This window comes from Erythrolamprus reginae, chromosome Z (assembly GCF_031021105.1).
Source record: "Erythrolamprus reginae isolate rEryReg1 chromosome Z, rEryReg1.hap1, whole genome shotgun sequence".
In the NCBI taxonomy this organism is placed as follows: domain Eukaryota; kingdom Metazoa; phylum Chordata; class Lepidosauria; order Squamata; family Dipsadidae; genus Erythrolamprus; species Erythrolamprus reginae.
This window is the reverse complement of record NC_091963.1, coordinates 151,063,050-151,079,760: the sequence shown is the minus strand read 5'-3', so window position 1 is coordinate 151,079,760 and position 16,711 is coordinate 151,063,050. Positions and strand designations below refer to the sequence as shown.

Genomic DNA, 16,711 nt, shown 5'->3' with positions numbered 1-16,711 from the left:
CCGTCTCGTGGCCGTTTCTTCTTGGCTGGAAGGGAAGTTGGTTGGGAAAGGTGGGCTGGGCAAGGCTGGCTGGCGGCTCTTTCCCTTTACAGGCATGGTCCTTGATTTACGACCACTGGTGACCAAAGTGAACTGAAGGGGAAAAAAGAGTAACAATAGTAATAGAATAGAATTCTTTATGGGTCAAGTGTGATTGGACACACAAGGAATTTGTCTTTGGTGCAGATACGTTGGTCAAACATCATAAGGTACAACACAACGGTTGTCATAAGGGTCAAATAAGCAATGAAGAAACAATCAATATAAATCATAAGGATTCAAGCAACAAGTTACAACAAGAGACTTAAGACAATAGCATTTAGACTTATATATACCACTCCCTAGTGCTTTTACAGCCCTCTCTAGGCAGTTTACAGAATCAGCCTATTTCCCACACACCCCAACAATCTGGGTTCCCATATGACCCACCTCGGAAGGAGGGAAGGATGAGCCAAGCTTGAGCTGGTGGTGAGATTTGAACTGAACTATAGCTGGAGCCTGCAGGGCTGTACTCTAACCACTGCGCCACCCCAAAATAGACAGGTAGGTAGGTAGATATATGATGGGTAGATAGATTAGATAGATAGATAGATAGATAGATAGATAGATAGATAGATAGATAGATAGATAGATAGATAGATAGATAGATAGATAAGATGGATAGATAAATAGATGGATAGATGGATGAGATAGCTAGATAGATGAATAGATGGAAGACAGATAGATAAGATAAATAGATGGATGATGGAGAGATAGATAGATGGATAGATAAATAGATGGAATAGATAGATCGATAAATGGCTGAGATAAGATAGATGGAATAGATAGATGAATAGATGGAAGACAGATGGATAGATAGATAAGATAAATGGATGAGAGAGATAGATGACAGACAGATAGATTAGATAGATGGATGAGATAGATGGAATAAATGGATGACAGATAGATGAATAGATGGATGACAGATAGATGATAGATATGGATTGATAGAATAGCAATAGCATTTAAACATATCGTTTCACCTGGTGAGATTTGAACTGCAGCTGGCAGTTAGTTGAAGGAGCCTGCAGTACTGCACTCTAACCTCTGTGTCGCCCCCCTGCTCTAAGACCACATTTGACCATGTGATCCAAATTTAAAGGCTTGTCTGACTGGCGTGTGCTTGTATGAGAGTTCCTGGGATTTCCCCTTTTTGCAACCCAGATTCACTTTCGCAATTGGGCTGCTGGCTTTATAACATCGGCGGCGATTTATTTGAGCCACTTGGCAAGGACGATCGTAAAACGGGGGCACAAAACGGACAACCGTCTCATTTAGCGACGTGGGGCATGTGGTCGTAAGTTGAGGACTCTGCATTCTTATCCCATGGGTCTTGTTTGTTTCTCTCTGTGTGTGTGTGTGTAAGGGATTGTGAGCATCTTGTTTGTGACAAGTGTTAGTTCCCCAAATCCTTGTTTATCATAAACCATGATCTGTTGTGGCCTACTGACCCCATATTGTACTTTACACACATTGCAAACGGGTGGAGGAGTTATCCAAGCCTGGGACCCCGTTTTCATCCCAAATAGCGACCTTGCCCAGCAGCGCTGGCAGGCTTTGAAGCTCCCTGTGGGACTACAACGCCCATACGGGGGCGGGCGGGCCTTGTAGTCCGCCTGAGGCCGCACATCATGTGACCGGCGCCTGTTTGGGCGAGGGGGCGGAGCCCACGTGACCATTCCTCTCCAGTGACGTCAGTCACATGACGGGACGTTGCACTGCCCCTCCCCTTTGCCGTGTCCTTCCGCGCATCAGCCTTTCAAAGGGTGGTCCCTTTTTTCCTATGGGGAGAGGTGGGTCGTTCCTTACGTACCCCCACCTCTTTTCCTTTCAAGACCTTCCCCTCCCCCGGTTTTTTGTCCCGTTCGAGCCCTCGTTTACCCCGCCTCCGCCGCCACCCCCGCGGCGGATCGGCGCACTACTTTGTTTTGGTCTCTTGCGAGCCACGCACGGCGGGTGACGTCACGCGGCGGAGAAGGGGGCGGAGCCTCGGCAAAGTGGAAAGCGGGGGGGAAACGTCCTTCCCTCCCGTCCCGAGGAACCCCGGTAGGCGTTGTCTGCTGACAAGGATTCCCATACGGCTATCTCAGCGTCGAAACAGCGCCCGCCGTTGTTTGGGAGGCCGGAGAAGCCGTCGGTGGGCGTGGCCGCGGCCTAGCCGGGACTCCTTTCCCGCCCCCAGCCACCTTCGGATCGCTGCGGCTCGTCGGTGCCCGCGCATGCGCGCTGCTTGGGTGCAGCGGCCGCCCCCCCTCCTCTTACCTCGGTCCTTCGCGTTGCTTCCTCCGCCCGTCGCCGCCACCGCCGCCGCCATGAAGTTCGTCTACAAGGAGGAGCACCCTTTCGAGAAGCGCCGCTGCGAGGGGGAGAAGATCCGCAAGAAGTACCCGGACAGAGTCCCGGTGAGTCTCTCTTAAGAGGCCCCCCTCCCGCCTCTTTTTGAGGGGCGTCCGGACTTTCCCGGACGGGGCTTTCCTGTCAGTCTTTCACCCCCTCGTCAGCCATTCCGTCTCTTCCTCCGGCAGGTCATCGTGGAAAAAGCCCCCAAGGCTCGAATAGGGGATCTGGATAAGAAGAAGTACCTGGTGCCCTCCGATCTCACAGGTGAGACAGACGGATAGGTGAGGGGAGGGGGGAGAGAGAAGCGAGGCCCTTTGAGGGAATTGGGAGGAGGGGGGATTTGACAACCCCCCCGGAAGCCATGGGTGCCCCCCCCCCCTCCCAGGCCCGTTTAAATGGTCTCTTTTCCCCCTTGTTTTTTGATGCTTCCTCCTCTCCTGGACTGGGATCTCCTCTTGGTGCCTTTTTCCACACACACACACCGCCAGTGAGCCAGTTTTACTTCCTCATCCGGAAAAGGATCCACTTACGGGCTGAGGACGCCCTGTTCTTCTTCGTCAACAACGTCATCCCCCCCACCAGTGCTACTATGGGCCAGCTCTACCAGGTGGGTCTTTCCCAATCTTTCTCTCTCTCCCAAAAACCCCAAACACGCCAAATACATAGGTATATGTAGCATAATTTTGCTATTAATGAAAAGGAAGAGAGACTAGTACAGATGTATTTCAAGGTATTTTGCTCTCATCAGCTGGCCAGACCCTTCCCCGGATTTAAACCTGGGCGGCAACAGCTTTACCCTCTTGGCTACAGGTTCCCTCCTTGTCTCAGTTCCTCCTGTCATATTGGACAGAAAAAAAATCTGTATATATATGAAATATATCTATACTAGTCTTTATATATGGTGAATTTTCATTTTCCTTATCAACAAAAATGGATGGATAGATAGATAGATAGATCCCGTCAAATTGTGTGTCAACCTCAGTAAACAACCAATTGGCAAAAGGATTCCTGGAGAAAATGAAAGCCTTCGGATGAGCCCCAACCTCCTAGCTGTGTTGAATTCCTGTCCTCCCATCAATCTTCCTGCCAGAATTTATTGTGATTTATACTTTTATTTATTTGTCAGAGGATGGTTAGTAGATATACAAGGAATTTGTTGCTGGTACACAAGCACGGTGTACTTTCAAAACAGCACAATAATAGAAGCAATAATAAGCTACTACTATTATTAATTGTTATTATTATTACCGTTTCTCCCCAAAACAAGACCTCCCCTGATTATAAGCCCAATCGGGCTTTTGAGAACATGGCAATAAGGCCAAATGCTTATTTCATTGTTCAAAAAAATATAAGACTGGATCTTATTTTTGGGGAAACATCATTTATTATTATTATTATTAATACTAAAGTGTGCAGCCAATAAAAGAAGGTAGTAATTCTAAAAGGGCTAAATAACTGATTGTGATATTTTACCATTTCATTTGGCTATTTTTTTACTTGCTTTGTGACTTGCAGAGAGTCCTCAGAGAAGGGGCAGCATATAAATCCGATTAATAAATAAATAAATTTCCCAATCAAATTAAGACCTGAACCCTGGTTGAGAGAAGGAGGGTTTGAGGGAACTGTAGTCTTTGGGACGGAGAGATAGCAGGGTGGCAGGTGTTTGTGGGTGAGTGGGGGGAGTCTACAGACCATTCCTCAACCCTGCTAGCCATCCAGGTAGATTGTTTGGGGATTTGGGGCACATTTGAACTTCCTAATGATCAGACAGTGTGTAAATTTTACAACTTGAACGACAGGTAAGTTGGGTGGCTTGACTTACTCTAACAGCATCTCCCCCCTCCGCATTGCAGGAACACCACGAGGAGGATTTCTTTCTTTATATTGCCTACAGCGACGAAAGTGTCTATGGCGGCATGTAAGACCCCCGTGTCCACCAGCTGCCGCCAAGGGGCCCCCTGCCCCCTGAAGGGACCTGCACTTTCTGTTGTTACTTGTTGTTGATTTTATGTTAAAAAAATTGTTGGGTTGTTCCCCCCCCCTGCTCTGAGAAAATCAAGGGTTCTTTTTCTCTCTCTCTCTCTTTATGAATCTTTACTTCCTCTTTTAATTCCTCCCTCCCTTCTTTGGCTTGGCTCTGGGTTTTCTTTTGAGGTGGTTGTGGCTAAAATTAAAATACCTCCCACTTGGCAATTTTCCCTCTGTTGTGCCTCCTTTCCTTCCTTCCTCCCCCTTCCCTTCTTGAAAAGGTAGAACCTGGAATATTTCTCCCAGAACGACAACAAACCCTTCCCCATTTCTTTTTTTGGGTTTTCCCTGATTTGCTTTTCCTTCACCACGCACCCGGTGCGTCATCTGGGAAGACTTCTGTAACCAGAGTTTTTGGGGAAACAGGATGGGAAACGAATGCTTATTAAAACCAAAAACCAAAAAAAGGTATACATAAAGGAGAACGTGTTGGACTCTGGGTGATTTATTTTATTGTCCTGGTTTTTAATACACAACGTCGGGGACGTGGGGAAAACCGGGGGACAGACGACGTGAACAACCGGTGGAGGGAAGATTCTGATCCAGCCTTGTGGTTCTCAACCGTTGTGACTCTCGGAATCTGCCCCCAACATTCCATGTTCCAGCCCTCGAGGGGATGCGGTGGTGGGCTCAATCCTTTTAACTAGCCAAAGAATAACAGCTCAGGACTCAGGAGGGGCCTCATCACACCTTCTGGGAACATTTAAATAATAATTAAAATAATTAAAAAAGTGTTCCAGCTTTTAATACAGCCCAGTTCCTTCCTGAGCTACCCTGGATAAGTGTTGCACCCCCTCCAGCTCCACAAAGAGAGTGAAAGCCAACCAGCAGAGAAAGGAAGTAATTTTGGGCAGGTGGGGTGGAGTGGGGGTTTAGAACCGAAGGAGAGCCTCCCCCACACACAAAGTTTGATTGGCAGCTCAAGGGCCCTCGGGAATTTTGCATTGTCATGCCCACCCCCTCCAAACGTGGCAGCTTTTGCGACTCTGCGTTAGTCAACTCTTTGTTTACTCTCTTGTGATCCCTTCCTCTAATCTGGCCCCTATAGGACCTGGGGGGGGGGCGGGAGCGGAAACAGGCATATTTCGAATGGAGAATTCCTGGAGTTGAGCTAGGTTTGGAGACACACACACCCCTACTCTGGGTCAAAGGGTAAACTTTCCACCTTAGAAAGTTGGATCCCTGCTTCCTGATCTTTGCACCATCGTTGTTTGGCTCGAACACATGTTGGCTTATTCTCTCCATAACGAATTTCAATTTGACCAGGATGGGACAATTATCCAGTGAGCAAAAAAATAATGGTGGTTTGTCTTCATAGAGTGACTCTTGCAGGCAAGACGAAACAAGTGCAAAGAGCCAAGTAGTGGCTGCATATTCACACGAGACACGTGTCTTGGAATTTAATTAATTTATTTTGGCTTATATGCGGTCCAGTCCCAATGGGACTCAGAATTGCCCACACACACTTGCCATCACACGTACGCCCCCTGAGCATGTCAAGAAAGCCGCTTGTTTCCCCCTCTTGAAAAAATCCAGCCCAGCCCTGCAAGTCACCTGCTTCCTCAGCTCGAGGACTACAGCCCCCAAGATCCTCCTTCTCTAGTGTGCGCACGCACGTCTCCCCCCCCTCCGCCGCCCCTCCCGCCTACGAGACCATATAACCCGGCGCGCTTCGCGACGAGGGCGGGCCCGCAGGTGTTTTCACCGCGCAAGCGCGTCGCTCGGGCCGCCGGGAGCAGTAGTGCCGAGGAGCTCTGCCGGCGGGACGCCGTTGCGGCTGGCGAGACTCCACCTCCCGAGATGCAGCGCGGCATGGCATAAAAGGAGGGGAGGGGCGGCCGCTCCGAGCTTGCGGGAGGGAAGGAGAGGGGGGGGGAGGAGGAGGAGGGCGGCGGCGGCGGCGGCGGCACCGGGCGAGGCGGCGAGAGAAGCGGCGGCGGCGGCTTTGCGAGTCCCCGGGGCCGGCCATGGCGGAGCCGAGCCCCGAAGGTAAGGGAGAGAGAGCGAGGCCAGCCAGTCTGAGGCGGGCGGGCGAGGGGGGAGGGCGGGAAACGAGGTGTGTGGGGGGGGCTGAGGAAGACCCCCCCTCTCCGTTATGAGGGAGGGGGTCCGTTGGAGCCGGGCGAGGAGGAAGTCCAGAGCTGGGGGGGCAAAGTTGAGGAGTGGGGGAGTCTGAGAACTCGCTTCTCGACCGAGGGGAGGGGAGGGGAGCTGGGGAGAAGCCCCTTCCCCTCTTTAAACCGTGGGGAGGGGGGCTTTAAAGTCTTTAATGTCTCCTGCCAGCCTCCCCCCCCCTCGCAGCCAGAGCTGGGGAGAGAGAGAGGAGGGGGGTCAGCGGCCCCTCCCCGCAATGCTGGCAGCGGGTGGGTGGTCGCGGGAAGAGGAGGGTGGGGGTCCGCATGGGGAGGCAGGGGGGGTCGCTTTTTGCGGCGCTTTCTTTCCCCCCTTCCCTCTTTCGCTCGGGGTGGGGTGGAACAGGGGAGTGGGGGGGGGGGAAGAGACCGCCGGGAGGCCTCTTCTCCTTTCAAGCCCCCCACCCCCTCCCGCACTCACAAGAAGCCCCTTCCTCTTTTTTTGTCCCCCCTTCCAGAGCCCCTTCCGAGCCTCAAAGCCGAGACGCAGGTGAGAAAGAGAGAGAGAGAAGAAACGGGGGGGGGGAAGAGGAGGGAGAGGAGGGGAGTTTGTGGGGGGGGGGGCAGAATAAAGTTTCTGGCGGGTGGGGAGAGGGGGGCAGATCCAGCGCTGGTTGAAAAAGAAGGAAGGGGGGGCTTTATAGCGCTCGGTCTGTCGTGGGGGTGGGCTTCCCCCCTTGCCTGCCCCCGCCCCCAAGTCCGTTCAAAGCCTGCTTGCAACATAGCCCCATGTGCTCCGGATGGGAAGCTCGCCTCCCACCCACCCCCGGCCTTGAGAGACCCTATTTGGAGCGGGGGGGGGCAGGTTGGATGCGAGGAGCAAATGGGGAAGGGGGGGAGTTTTTCCTGCGCGTCCCTCCTTTCTCTCCCCCCCCCCCCACGCCGGACGCCTTTTTCTCCGCGCATGCGAAGTCTCCGTTTAACGACCGTTTTTCTCCCCCCCACTCCATTCCCCCCCCCCTCCCCGCCTTACCAGCCTCCCGAGAAGCGGCACCGCACCATCGAGGATTTCAACAAATTCTGCAGCTTTGTCCTAGCGTACGCCGGCTATATCCCTTCCTCCAAAGAGGTGAGCGATTTTTTGGGGTGGTGGTCTTCTTCTTTCGCGGGGGGGAGAGGGTCGCCCTTCCCTCTTAACCCCCCCCCCCTCCCCCGAAGTCTTGCACGCGTGGAAGCAGAGATAAGCCAATAGGGAAGCTCTCTCCCCCCCCCTCCCCGCGTGGCAGCTTTCCATGGGGAGGGGGGAGACCAAACGGGGGGTCTCCTTAGATGCCTCCCCCCCTTTTCTCTCTGCATTGCAAGCCCCTCCTGGCCCTTCCCGGCTGCTCTTCTCCCTCTTTTCTTTCCCCGTCCTGCTTTTTTTTTTTTTTTTTTTTTGCTCCAGCCGGAGGAAACTCCAACTCCCAGCCTCCTCCGAGGCCATTTCGGGCCCGACGCGGCTCGGCGGTGCATGCTGGGAAATGTAGGCCAACTCTTGTCCAAAAGCGAGGCTAAAGGGACAAGCGCGGCATGGTCCTTTTTTTTTTTTCTGAAGCGCGGTGCATCTTGGGAAAGGTAGTTCTCAGGCTGGGCATTACAGCTGTCTTTTTAGCATTAGGAGTAGCGTTTAGATTTATATACCGCTTCGCAAGCGCTTTACTGCCCTCTTTTGAAGCTGACCTTGGATTGGGATTAGAGGCTTGTTTCTTACTCCCCCCCCCCCTTTTAACCTTGGATGTTGCTAAGCTAGGCTGTTTCCTGGAACTTGGCTTAATCTTTTCAAGGTTCCCAAGCAGCAGATGGCGAACAAACTAGCTTGAAAACTCCTTGGTAACTTACTACAGGTGGTTAATCCCCAGTTAACATATTTGGGTACTGCCCAAATAAACCCTAGATACATTGGAAGTTTTTAAGCCGTGGTATGTTGGGCTGCTGCTTCGGAAACCATGTTTAATCCAGATGGCAAACAAACTGGCTTGCAAACTCCTTGGTTACTTACTACAGGTTTTTATTCCCCAGTTGAAAACATATTTGGGGCTGCTCAAATAAACCCTAGATACATTGGAAGTTTTTAAGCCATGGTTTGTTGGGCTGCTGCTTTGGAAACCATGTTTAATCCAGATGGCAAACAAACTGGCTTGCAAACTCCTTAATTACTTACTACAGGTGTTTAATCCCCAGTTAACATATTTGGGTGCTGCCCAAATAAACCCTTAGATACTTTGGAAGTTTTTAAGTCGTGGTGTGTTGGGCTGCTGCTTTGGAAACCATGTTTAATCCAGATGTTATCCAACTGGGTTTGTTCCAGGGCTTTCCAAACATGTGGTCCCTTTAAGACGGGTGGACAAGCTCTGGGGATCCCTGGGAGTTGAAGTCCCACCCATCTTAAAGGGGCCGTGTTTGGAAAGCCCTGCTTTATTCATCATACACAACTGGACCCAACAGCTGTTTTTGTGTTGTTGCTGGTGACAACGAAAGAGCTTGCAAGCTGGTAAGAAGAGCTGGAAACATTGTTAGCACCTGGTTAGGGCTGGAAGAAAAAAACCTTTAAAAAAGCCCTAACCAGGGAATATAATAATGTGCTGAAACTGACAGACTAAGGATGCTAGCCAGATGAATGTTTATTTGTTTGTTTGTTTGTTTGTTTGTTTACACAGGCGGCTTACAATAATAATATAAACACAATATTTATTTATTTATTATTTATTTATTTATTTATTGGATTTGTATGCCGCCCCTCTCCGGAGACTCGGGGCGGTTAACAGCAACAATAAAACAGTGTACAATAGTAATCTGATACTAGAGATGATTAAAAAACCCATTAATATAAAAAAATCAAACATACATACATACATACCATGCATAGAATTGTAAAGGCCTAGGGGGAAGAGGGTCTCAATTCCCCCATGCCTGACGACAGAGGTGGGTTTTAAGGAGCTTACGAAAGGCAAGGAGGGTGGGGGCAATTCTGATCTCTGGGGGGAGTTGGTTCCAGAGGGCTGGGACCGCCACAGAGAAGGCTCTTCCCCTGGGTCCCGCCAAGCGGCATTCTTTAGTTGACGGGACCCGGAGAAGATCCACTCTGTGGGACCTAACTGGTCGCTGGGATTCGTGCAGCAGAAGGCGGTCCCTGAGATAATCTGGTCCGGTGCCATGAAGGGCTTTATAAGTCATAACCAACACTTTGAATATAAATAGATACAACCAATAAAAAAGAAATTGAACATTATCAAAGACTAAAACCCCATAATAAAAAAACCCATTTGTTATAAAAAAGACAGTCAGAATCATAAATATGCACACCATTCATATAATTGGCCATAAAAAATGTGAATTTATGGCTCCCGGGCCTGTTGGTCAAAGCCAGGTCATCGTGGCCTTCATATGAAAATGAAACTGTGCCTCTCTCTCCTGGCATTGAAACCTGCTAATTATTTGGGTCAGGTTGTTATATTTTTCTTTCCCTGAATCTGGACATGCGTTAATCTGGGTGGATTAGGGCTAATCTGTGTTTTGTCTCCCTGGCAGGAGAATGACTGGACGCCGTCTGGATCTAACTCCCCGCTCCGTCCGGAGAGCGTGGTGGACAGCGACGGCTGGGAATCCACGCAGTCGGACCTGCACACCATCGAGACCTTCGTCAAAAAGGCCAAATCGTCGAAGAAGAAAGCGGCTTTCCGGCGCCTGAAATCCGACAGCTCCTTGCTGGAGAAAATGAAGCTCAAGGACTCCCTTTTCGACTTGGACCCGGTGGGGAAGCAGCCGCCCCCGTTAGCCGGGCCAAAAGTCGCCACTGCCGCCGCCTCCGACAAGAAGAAGGACAAGCGGAACCGGAAAGCCGCCTTGGAAGCTGCCGGAGCCGCCAAGCGGAACCGTAGTGACTCGGTGGGCGAGAAGCGCTCGCGGATCAAAAAGAGCAAGAAGCGGAAGTTGAAACGGCCCGAGCGCGGCGAGAAGCCCAAGCACAATACCTCCGTGAGCGAGACGGACTCGGAAGAGGAGGAGGAGGAGGAGGAAGTGGAGGAAGAGGAGGAGGAGAAAGCGGGCCCTCTGCGGCCGGGCGGGGAGGAGCGGGCGGGGGCGGCAGCGGCGGCCACGGCACGTGTCTCGGTCCAGGCGCCGCCAGAGCTGCTGGCCGCCACTTTCCCCATTAAGCTGGAGGACACGGAGGGGAAAGAGGGCATCAGTACGGAGACCAGCCAGGACGGTGAAGGAAGCTCGAGCGAAGGCGAGATGAGGGTGATGGACGAGGACATCATGGTGGAATCAGGTGAGGCAAGAGGGGGTCCCACCTCCCGGTCGGGATTCATTTCCGGGGCCCCGTCTCCCGATCTCTCTTAACGTTGGCCCGAACGGGGGCTTTGGAGTTTGGTGTGTGGGCTTAAACGGACTGGGTGTCTGGGAGTTCCAGCCCTCCCTAAAGCAATGGATGCCGGCTGGGTGACTTTGGGCCCAACGACCAGTTAATAGTTCAATTCTAAATCCCGCTTTAGGCACGAAAAATTGGCCGACTGTTAGATTGTTTGGGGATAAAATATCATCCACGAAACAAGACTTTAATACAGAGTAAAGGTGTGAGCAGTGACCGCAGTGGACTATCCAGGCAGATGAACCAGACTTAGAAAATATAAAGTCTATGTACAGTGGTGCCTCTACTTAATTCGTTCCGTGACCAGGTTCTTCAGTAGAAAAGTTTGTAAGTAGAAGCAATTCTTCCCATAGGAATCAATGTAAGAGCAAATAGAAAAGAGATTAAAGCTCGGAGTTTGGGTGGAAGGAAGTGGAGGAAGAAGAGGAGAAGGAGAATCGCTGCAGAACGAAGAAGGTGAGATGAGGGGAATAAAAAAAAAATCCAAAATTTTAAGGCTTAAAAAAAAAGGGAAAAAAAGAGGGACTCTGAGGCGACGAGGAGGAGGAGCACGTGCCTCCCATACACCGGGCGCGAGGCTGCCTCCCAGAGGGAGAAACCCAGGCGGCCGAAGGGGGGAAACCTCCCGCTCCTTTGACCAAAAGGCGGTGGCGGCGGCTGCTACCGCTACCTTCTTCCTCTTCCTTTCCATGTTGAAGGGATCCCCTCTTCTCTCGCTCGCTTGCTTTGCAGCTGGCGCCTTCACTGTGGTGACTCCTCGGTTTGCTGAAGCCGAGTTGATTCGGCCAGGGCGAAACACCCTCTTTTTCCTTTCCATGCCCAGACGCTCCGGGAGGCAACCTCGCGCCGGGTGTGTGGGAGGCAGCGTGAGGGTTTATTCCCTCTCCAAGCGCCCAGAGAAAGGAAAATGCTTCGTTCACTCTGGACTGCCAAAGCCTCCGAAAGCGCCACCGAAAGGCTCCTCTGGCAGCCCAGAAAAGCCCGAGGTGGCTGGGATTAATGGGGGAATGGCAGGAAACTGGCCGGGCCTTCGTGCCGCTCTCAAATTTCCTGGGAAATTTTTCCGGGCTTGGATTCTTAAGAAGCAAAAAATCTTGAACACCCGGTTTTTATCTAGAAAATTCTTTAAGAAGAGGCCGTCTTAAGTAGAGGTACCACTGCATTATACATCGATATACAGCAGAATAATATCTAGTCAATTCAAATCACAGATATAATCCCAAATATCAAATACAAACCAGATACATCAGCATTCAGCTCTAGAAACCTAGAAGACTGACGGCAGAAAAAGACCTTATGGTCCATCTAGTCTGCCCTTATACAATTTTCTGTATTTTATCTTAGGATGGATCTATGTTTATCCCAGGCATGTTTACATTCAGTTCTTCTATACATACAGTAACTATCAATAATACTCCCTGAAACAGGACTATTAGCTCCCCCTTATGGCCAACAGGCACACTTCTCTTAAAGGTATATCACTTAAACATACATTGATAGTTTATATGTAACCCAGTGACTTTGGGCCGATCACCAGGAGATGGTGAGTCCTAGTTCTATATCAGAGCCACAAAAGCCGGCAGGGTAACTTTGGACAAACCTCTTGGAGATTGGGAGTTCTAGTCCCACTTTAGACATAAAAACCAGGGGAGTGACTTTGCGCTAATCCCCAGCGGACAGTGAGTTTTAGTCCCACGTTAAAATCCAACCCCTCTTCCTCTCTCAGCCTAGCCCACCTTGCAGGGTTGTCGCTGTGGAGAAGAATAGGAGGAGGAGGAAGAAGAAGGATTAGGTTCATTTCCCACCTTAAATTGTTTATAAAGTAATAAAGGCGGGATAAAATTCTTCATTCCATGAATAGTTAATGGGCACAAATTACCAACCCCTGGAGCCAGACCGTGTGAGTTTGTGGGTCCTTAGATTCACACGGACTGGATGATGGATGGAAGGTCCCTAAACTGGTTCAAACGAAGGTTTGGGTAAACTGGGTTTAGTCTCCCAGCCTCCTGGGCCCACAAGAGACGGGCCCCCACGTTTGAACAATACCCATTACGTAGCAGCCAAGTCTTATTCCCTGCCTGGAGGCCTGTTCCTTAAATTTATTATTTTATTTTATTTTATTTTATTTTATTATTAGTCAGATTTCTATGCTGCCCTTCTCCTGGGACTTAAGGTGGCACACAAATCCTGCGATATTTGAGAGGGTGTTTTTTAAATTTAATTTTAATTTTAAATTATTTTTTTTAAATTCCCTAAAGGTGGGGAATTACAGCTCCTAGATACCTTTATATTCCCCTGCCGGCTCAGGAAATCTGGGAATAATGCACATTATTATTTCCCCATCTCTACTTTACCCCTTCCAAGATCGGAACCGCTTTCATTTAGTTATTTGTTAAAATGTATGTTACTCCTTTAGATCAGGGGTCTCCTACTTGGTTACTTTTAAAACTTGCAGACTTCACCTCCCAGAGTTCCTCAGCCCGCTGAGGGATTCTGGGAGTTGAAGTTTGCAAGTCTTAAAAAAGGCCAAGTTATCCAGTTATCAAGGGCGGTTTGACAGCCATTTCCTTTACTATATTCTTGTCAGATTTGTGGGAGATTCTGTTAGCGGGCCAATTTTTCAGTTCCTTAGCATCCTCTGAGCACATATCTCAACGTTGTCCTTCCAAATTGTGTAGGTAGATTTAAGTTGTGTCCTTTTTCTTTTTTTTTGGAAGACTCAGAAAGGAATAAGGAGTTAGAAAACCTGCCCTAAAATATCCTGTGTGGCATCTCCTGCATAGGTTTATTGTTTTGAAAGACTTAAAACGTTAACAAAAAGCCAAATTGGACCATTTATATATTAAGTGAATTTTGCCTTATTTTAATGACCTTTCTTGCCATCAGTAACTCATTCAATAGTAGTTGTTAAAATTACTGGCAGGATTGTTTAGTGAATCTGACTTCCCCTGTGGAAGGTTGCAGCAGGGGATCAATTTTACTCCAGGACACTGCAACAGGCATAAGTACAGGCCACTTGACAAGTCTTTGAATTTTAATTACTTGACCACTGGGATGGTACAAGCCGTAAGTGTGAACAATAGTCGTAATTTCCTTTTTCCAGTGGTCATCGTAAGTTGGAGCGGTCACTGAACAAAATGATGCTAAGTCAGGGACCTTACTGATAGGAGGGGGCTATTCCATTTTATTGTTTCTATATTGGGTTTTTATTCCTGTAAGCTGCCCATAAGGGACCTTGGAGGTCTTCTAGTCTAACCCTTTGTTCAGGCAAGAAACATTATGTCATTATACTAAGAGCATATGCACCAGCACAAATTCCTTGTGTGTCCAGTCACACTTGGCCAATAAAATTCTATTCTATTTTCTATTTTATTTTGTATTCTATTCTATACATTCTGTATTCTATGTCCTATTCATTCTGTATGCTATTTTATTCATTTTCTATATTCATTCTGTATTCCATTCCATTTATTATATTATATTTTATATTCTGTTCATTCTGCATTCTCTATTCCATCCCATCCTAATTTCTCTATTCTATTTTCTTATTTTAATTCTGTATTTTGTATCCTATTCATTCTGTATGCTATTTTATTTTATTCTGTATTCTATGTTCTATTCATTCTGTGTTCTTTCTCTATTCCATTCCATTTGTTATATCCTGTTTTCTATTCTATTCATTCTGTACAGTATTCCCTATTCTATTCCGTTCCATCCTAATTTCTCTATTCTATTCCATTCCGTCTTCTCTTTATTCTATTCTGTTGTATTCTATTCCATCCTATAGTTGTTCAGTAGCTGAGAGAGCGAGTTGGAGAGGCAGATACATTTTCCTTGAATATCTCTGTGCTTCCTTGGAGGTGTCCCCATTCTCAATGCCCCTTTTGCTTTTTCTAGGCGACGACTCCTGGGACCTCATCACCTGCTACTGCCAGAAGCCGTTTGCCGGGCGACCCATGATCGAATGCAACCAATGCGGCACCTGGATCCACCTCTCCTGCGCCAAGATCAAGAAGACCAACGTCCCCGACATTTTCTTTTGTCAGAAGTGCAAAGAAAGCACGCGGAAGCAGGCGCTGCTGGCCCCTCAGCCCCCTATGGCTCTCGGCACAACGGTCCCCCCGGCGCCGCGGGGTGGCGGAGGGGAGCCCTAGCACAGGAGCAGGGGGCCGTGGCTCTCGGTCGGGCTTTCATCCCTCAGAGGGGGGAGGGAAACGAAAAAATAACCATGACTGCGGACGGAGCAGAGAGGGAGGAGGGGGTGTTGGGCTGCGCTGGATCGGGGTCGCCTTTGAACATCGGGGCGCCGGGGCTAGCGGAAAGCGGCAACGATGACTCCAGCACTTATTGAGATCAGCTGATCGCAGCTTAAGCTGCAGCGGGCCCTCCTGGCCTCCACCCACTCAAACCGTCCCTCTCCTGTTCGTGGGCTCGATCAGACGCTCGGGAAAGTCCCATGTCCACTCTTGCAGGCTGCTGGCTGTAAGGACAGCCAGCGTGGGGTACACACAGACACAAAGGCACACACACACACAAATGGTTTCCTTTTGGACTCTCTTCTCTCCTCCTCTTTGTCCCGTTCTTCTTTGTAAATAGAAGACAAAAAAGGGTGGTTGTTGGGTTTTTTTGGTCAGTTTCTCGGTTGTTTTTTAAACCTGTTTTGTGTTCCTGATTTTTTGGACACGGTTGATTTTTGCCCCCGGTGGGGGGGTGGGACTGTCTGAGAGGCAAAACAGCAGTCCCGGTTTTCTTTTGTTGACTTTGACCCTGTTTAATATTGAGGCTCTTTGAACCAGGTGGGGTCTCTCCAAATGTGGGCCCCTTTCAAGACTGGCGGACTTCCACTCCCAGGATTCCCTAGCCAGCCAGTGTCGGCTGGGGAATTCTGGGAGTTGTAGTCCTCCGGTGTTAAAAAGGGGGCCCCGCATTTGGAGACACACACACACACACACCTGGTTTGAACCAATAAAGAGCAGGAGAGGAGGAGTTCTTTGGTCCTCCTGCACGTCACACCCCATGTTGATTCCCTCCAGATCTTCTGAGGCCCAGAAGGGGCCTGACCGAGTTTTTTGGGGGGGAAGGCTGGGCCAGGCCACACTCTCCCCCCCCACACTTTTTTTTTTGTTTAATATTTGCAGCGGTGTACATGGCAGTTTTCGAATGTAAATAAAGACACGTAGACCCTTTGGCAGTTTCTATAGCGGCCTCGGCTCTTCATTGATGTGGTGGTGGTGGAACAGGTAGACTGCCCTGGCAAGGGAGGTTCACTTCCGCCCGCGCAGGGATGCAGGAGTGTCGTGTGGGCTTCCGCCCACGTGACGCCGCACAAGGCGCCCACTTGCGGAGCCTCCCGCCCTTCACTGGCTCAGCCACGTGACGTTGCCCAATCGAGAAGGAGGGGTTGAACGTTCATTAAGAACGTCATCCTGCGTGACGACTGGAGGGCGGAGCGCCGCTCGCAGCGCATGCGCGCTAGATAGAACAGCGTAGTCGACGTGACTCATGGGGGAGGGAGGGCGAAGGGGGCGGGTATTTGAAGCATGCGCGCCGGGTGATGGCAGCAGGACGACTCGGGGCGGATCGCTGCCTGAGCGCATGTGCGCCGGAAGGAGGGCGGAGCCGTGTATTGAAGGCACGCTCATATACAGGGCTGCGGAACGCCTCTCCGAGAGGGGGCGGAATCTTATTCGTGACGCATGCGCGCGGGCAGGGAGAGAAGGCGGAAAAGGGACGCATAAGACGCGTGCGGTCTACGACGCATGCGCTCCGGAGGGTTGGGCGGAGG

General features: G+C 50.0%; 2 protein-coding genes across 3 annotated transcripts; both read left to right on the top strand.

Annotated features, from left to right (window-relative positions):
* The first annotated feature begins 1,944 nt into the window (after positions 1-1,944).
* Positions 1,945-4,871, top strand: GABARAP (GABA type A receptor-associated protein). Its single transcript, XM_070728914.1, has 4 exons — positions 1,945-2,480; positions 2,604-2,682; positions 2,907-3,025; positions 4,272-4,871. The coding sequence occupies exons 1-4, from the start codon at positions 2,298-2,300 to the stop codon at positions 4,338-4,340; spliced, it is 450 nt and encodes a 149-aa protein (XP_070585015.1). The 5' UTR covers positions 1,945-2,297; the 3' UTR covers positions 4,341-4,871.
* Positions 4,872-6,324: 1,453 nt separating this feature from the next.
* Positions 6,325-16,122, top strand: PHF23 (PHD finger protein 23). Of its 2 annotated transcripts, XM_070728912.1 has the most exons (6): positions 6,325-6,435; positions 7,037-7,068; positions 7,555-7,647; positions 10,086-10,827; positions 11,280-11,382; positions 14,824-16,122. In XM_070728912.1, exons 1-6 carry the CDS (start codon positions 6,414-6,416, stop codon positions 15,275-15,277), a joined length of 1,446 nt encoding a protein of 481 aa, XP_070585013.1. In that variant the 5' UTR covers positions 6,325-6,413; the 3' UTR covers positions 15,278-16,122. The 2 variants fall into 2 exon arrangements, with proteins under 2 accessions (XP_070585013.1, XP_070585012.1); XM_070728911.1 differs by lacking the exon at positions 11,280-11,382 and having other exon boundaries at positions 6,330-6,435.
* The last annotated feature ends 589 nt before the right edge of the window (positions 16,123-16,711 follow it).

Excerpts from the sequence above, each read along its gene's own strand:
- PHF23 (XM_070728912.1), top strand. The coding sequence starts at position 6,414 with ATGGCGGAGCCGAGCCCCGAAG. Across the intron at positions 7,648-10,085 it reads ATATCCCTTCCTCCAAAGAG|GAGAATGACTGGACGCCGTC; the intron begins GTGAGCGATTTT and ends TCTCCCTGGCAG. Across the intron at positions 11,383-14,823 it reads ATCGCTGCAGAACGAAGAAG|GCGACGACTCCTGGGACCTC; the intron begins GTGAGATGAGGG and ends TGCTTTTTCTAG.
- GABARAP (XM_070728914.1), top strand. The coding sequence starts at position 2,298 with ATGCGCGCTGCTTGGGTGCAGCGGCCGCCCCCCCTCCTCTTACCTCGG. Across the intron at positions 2,481-2,603 it reads AGTACCCGGACAGAGTCCCG|GTCATCGTGGAAAAAGCCCC; the intron begins GTGAGTCTCTCT and ends TTCCTCCGGCAG. Across the intron at positions 2,683-2,906 it reads GGTGCCCTCCGATCTCACAG|TGAGCCAGTTTTACTTCCTC; the intron begins GTGAGACAGACG and ends ACACACCGCCAG.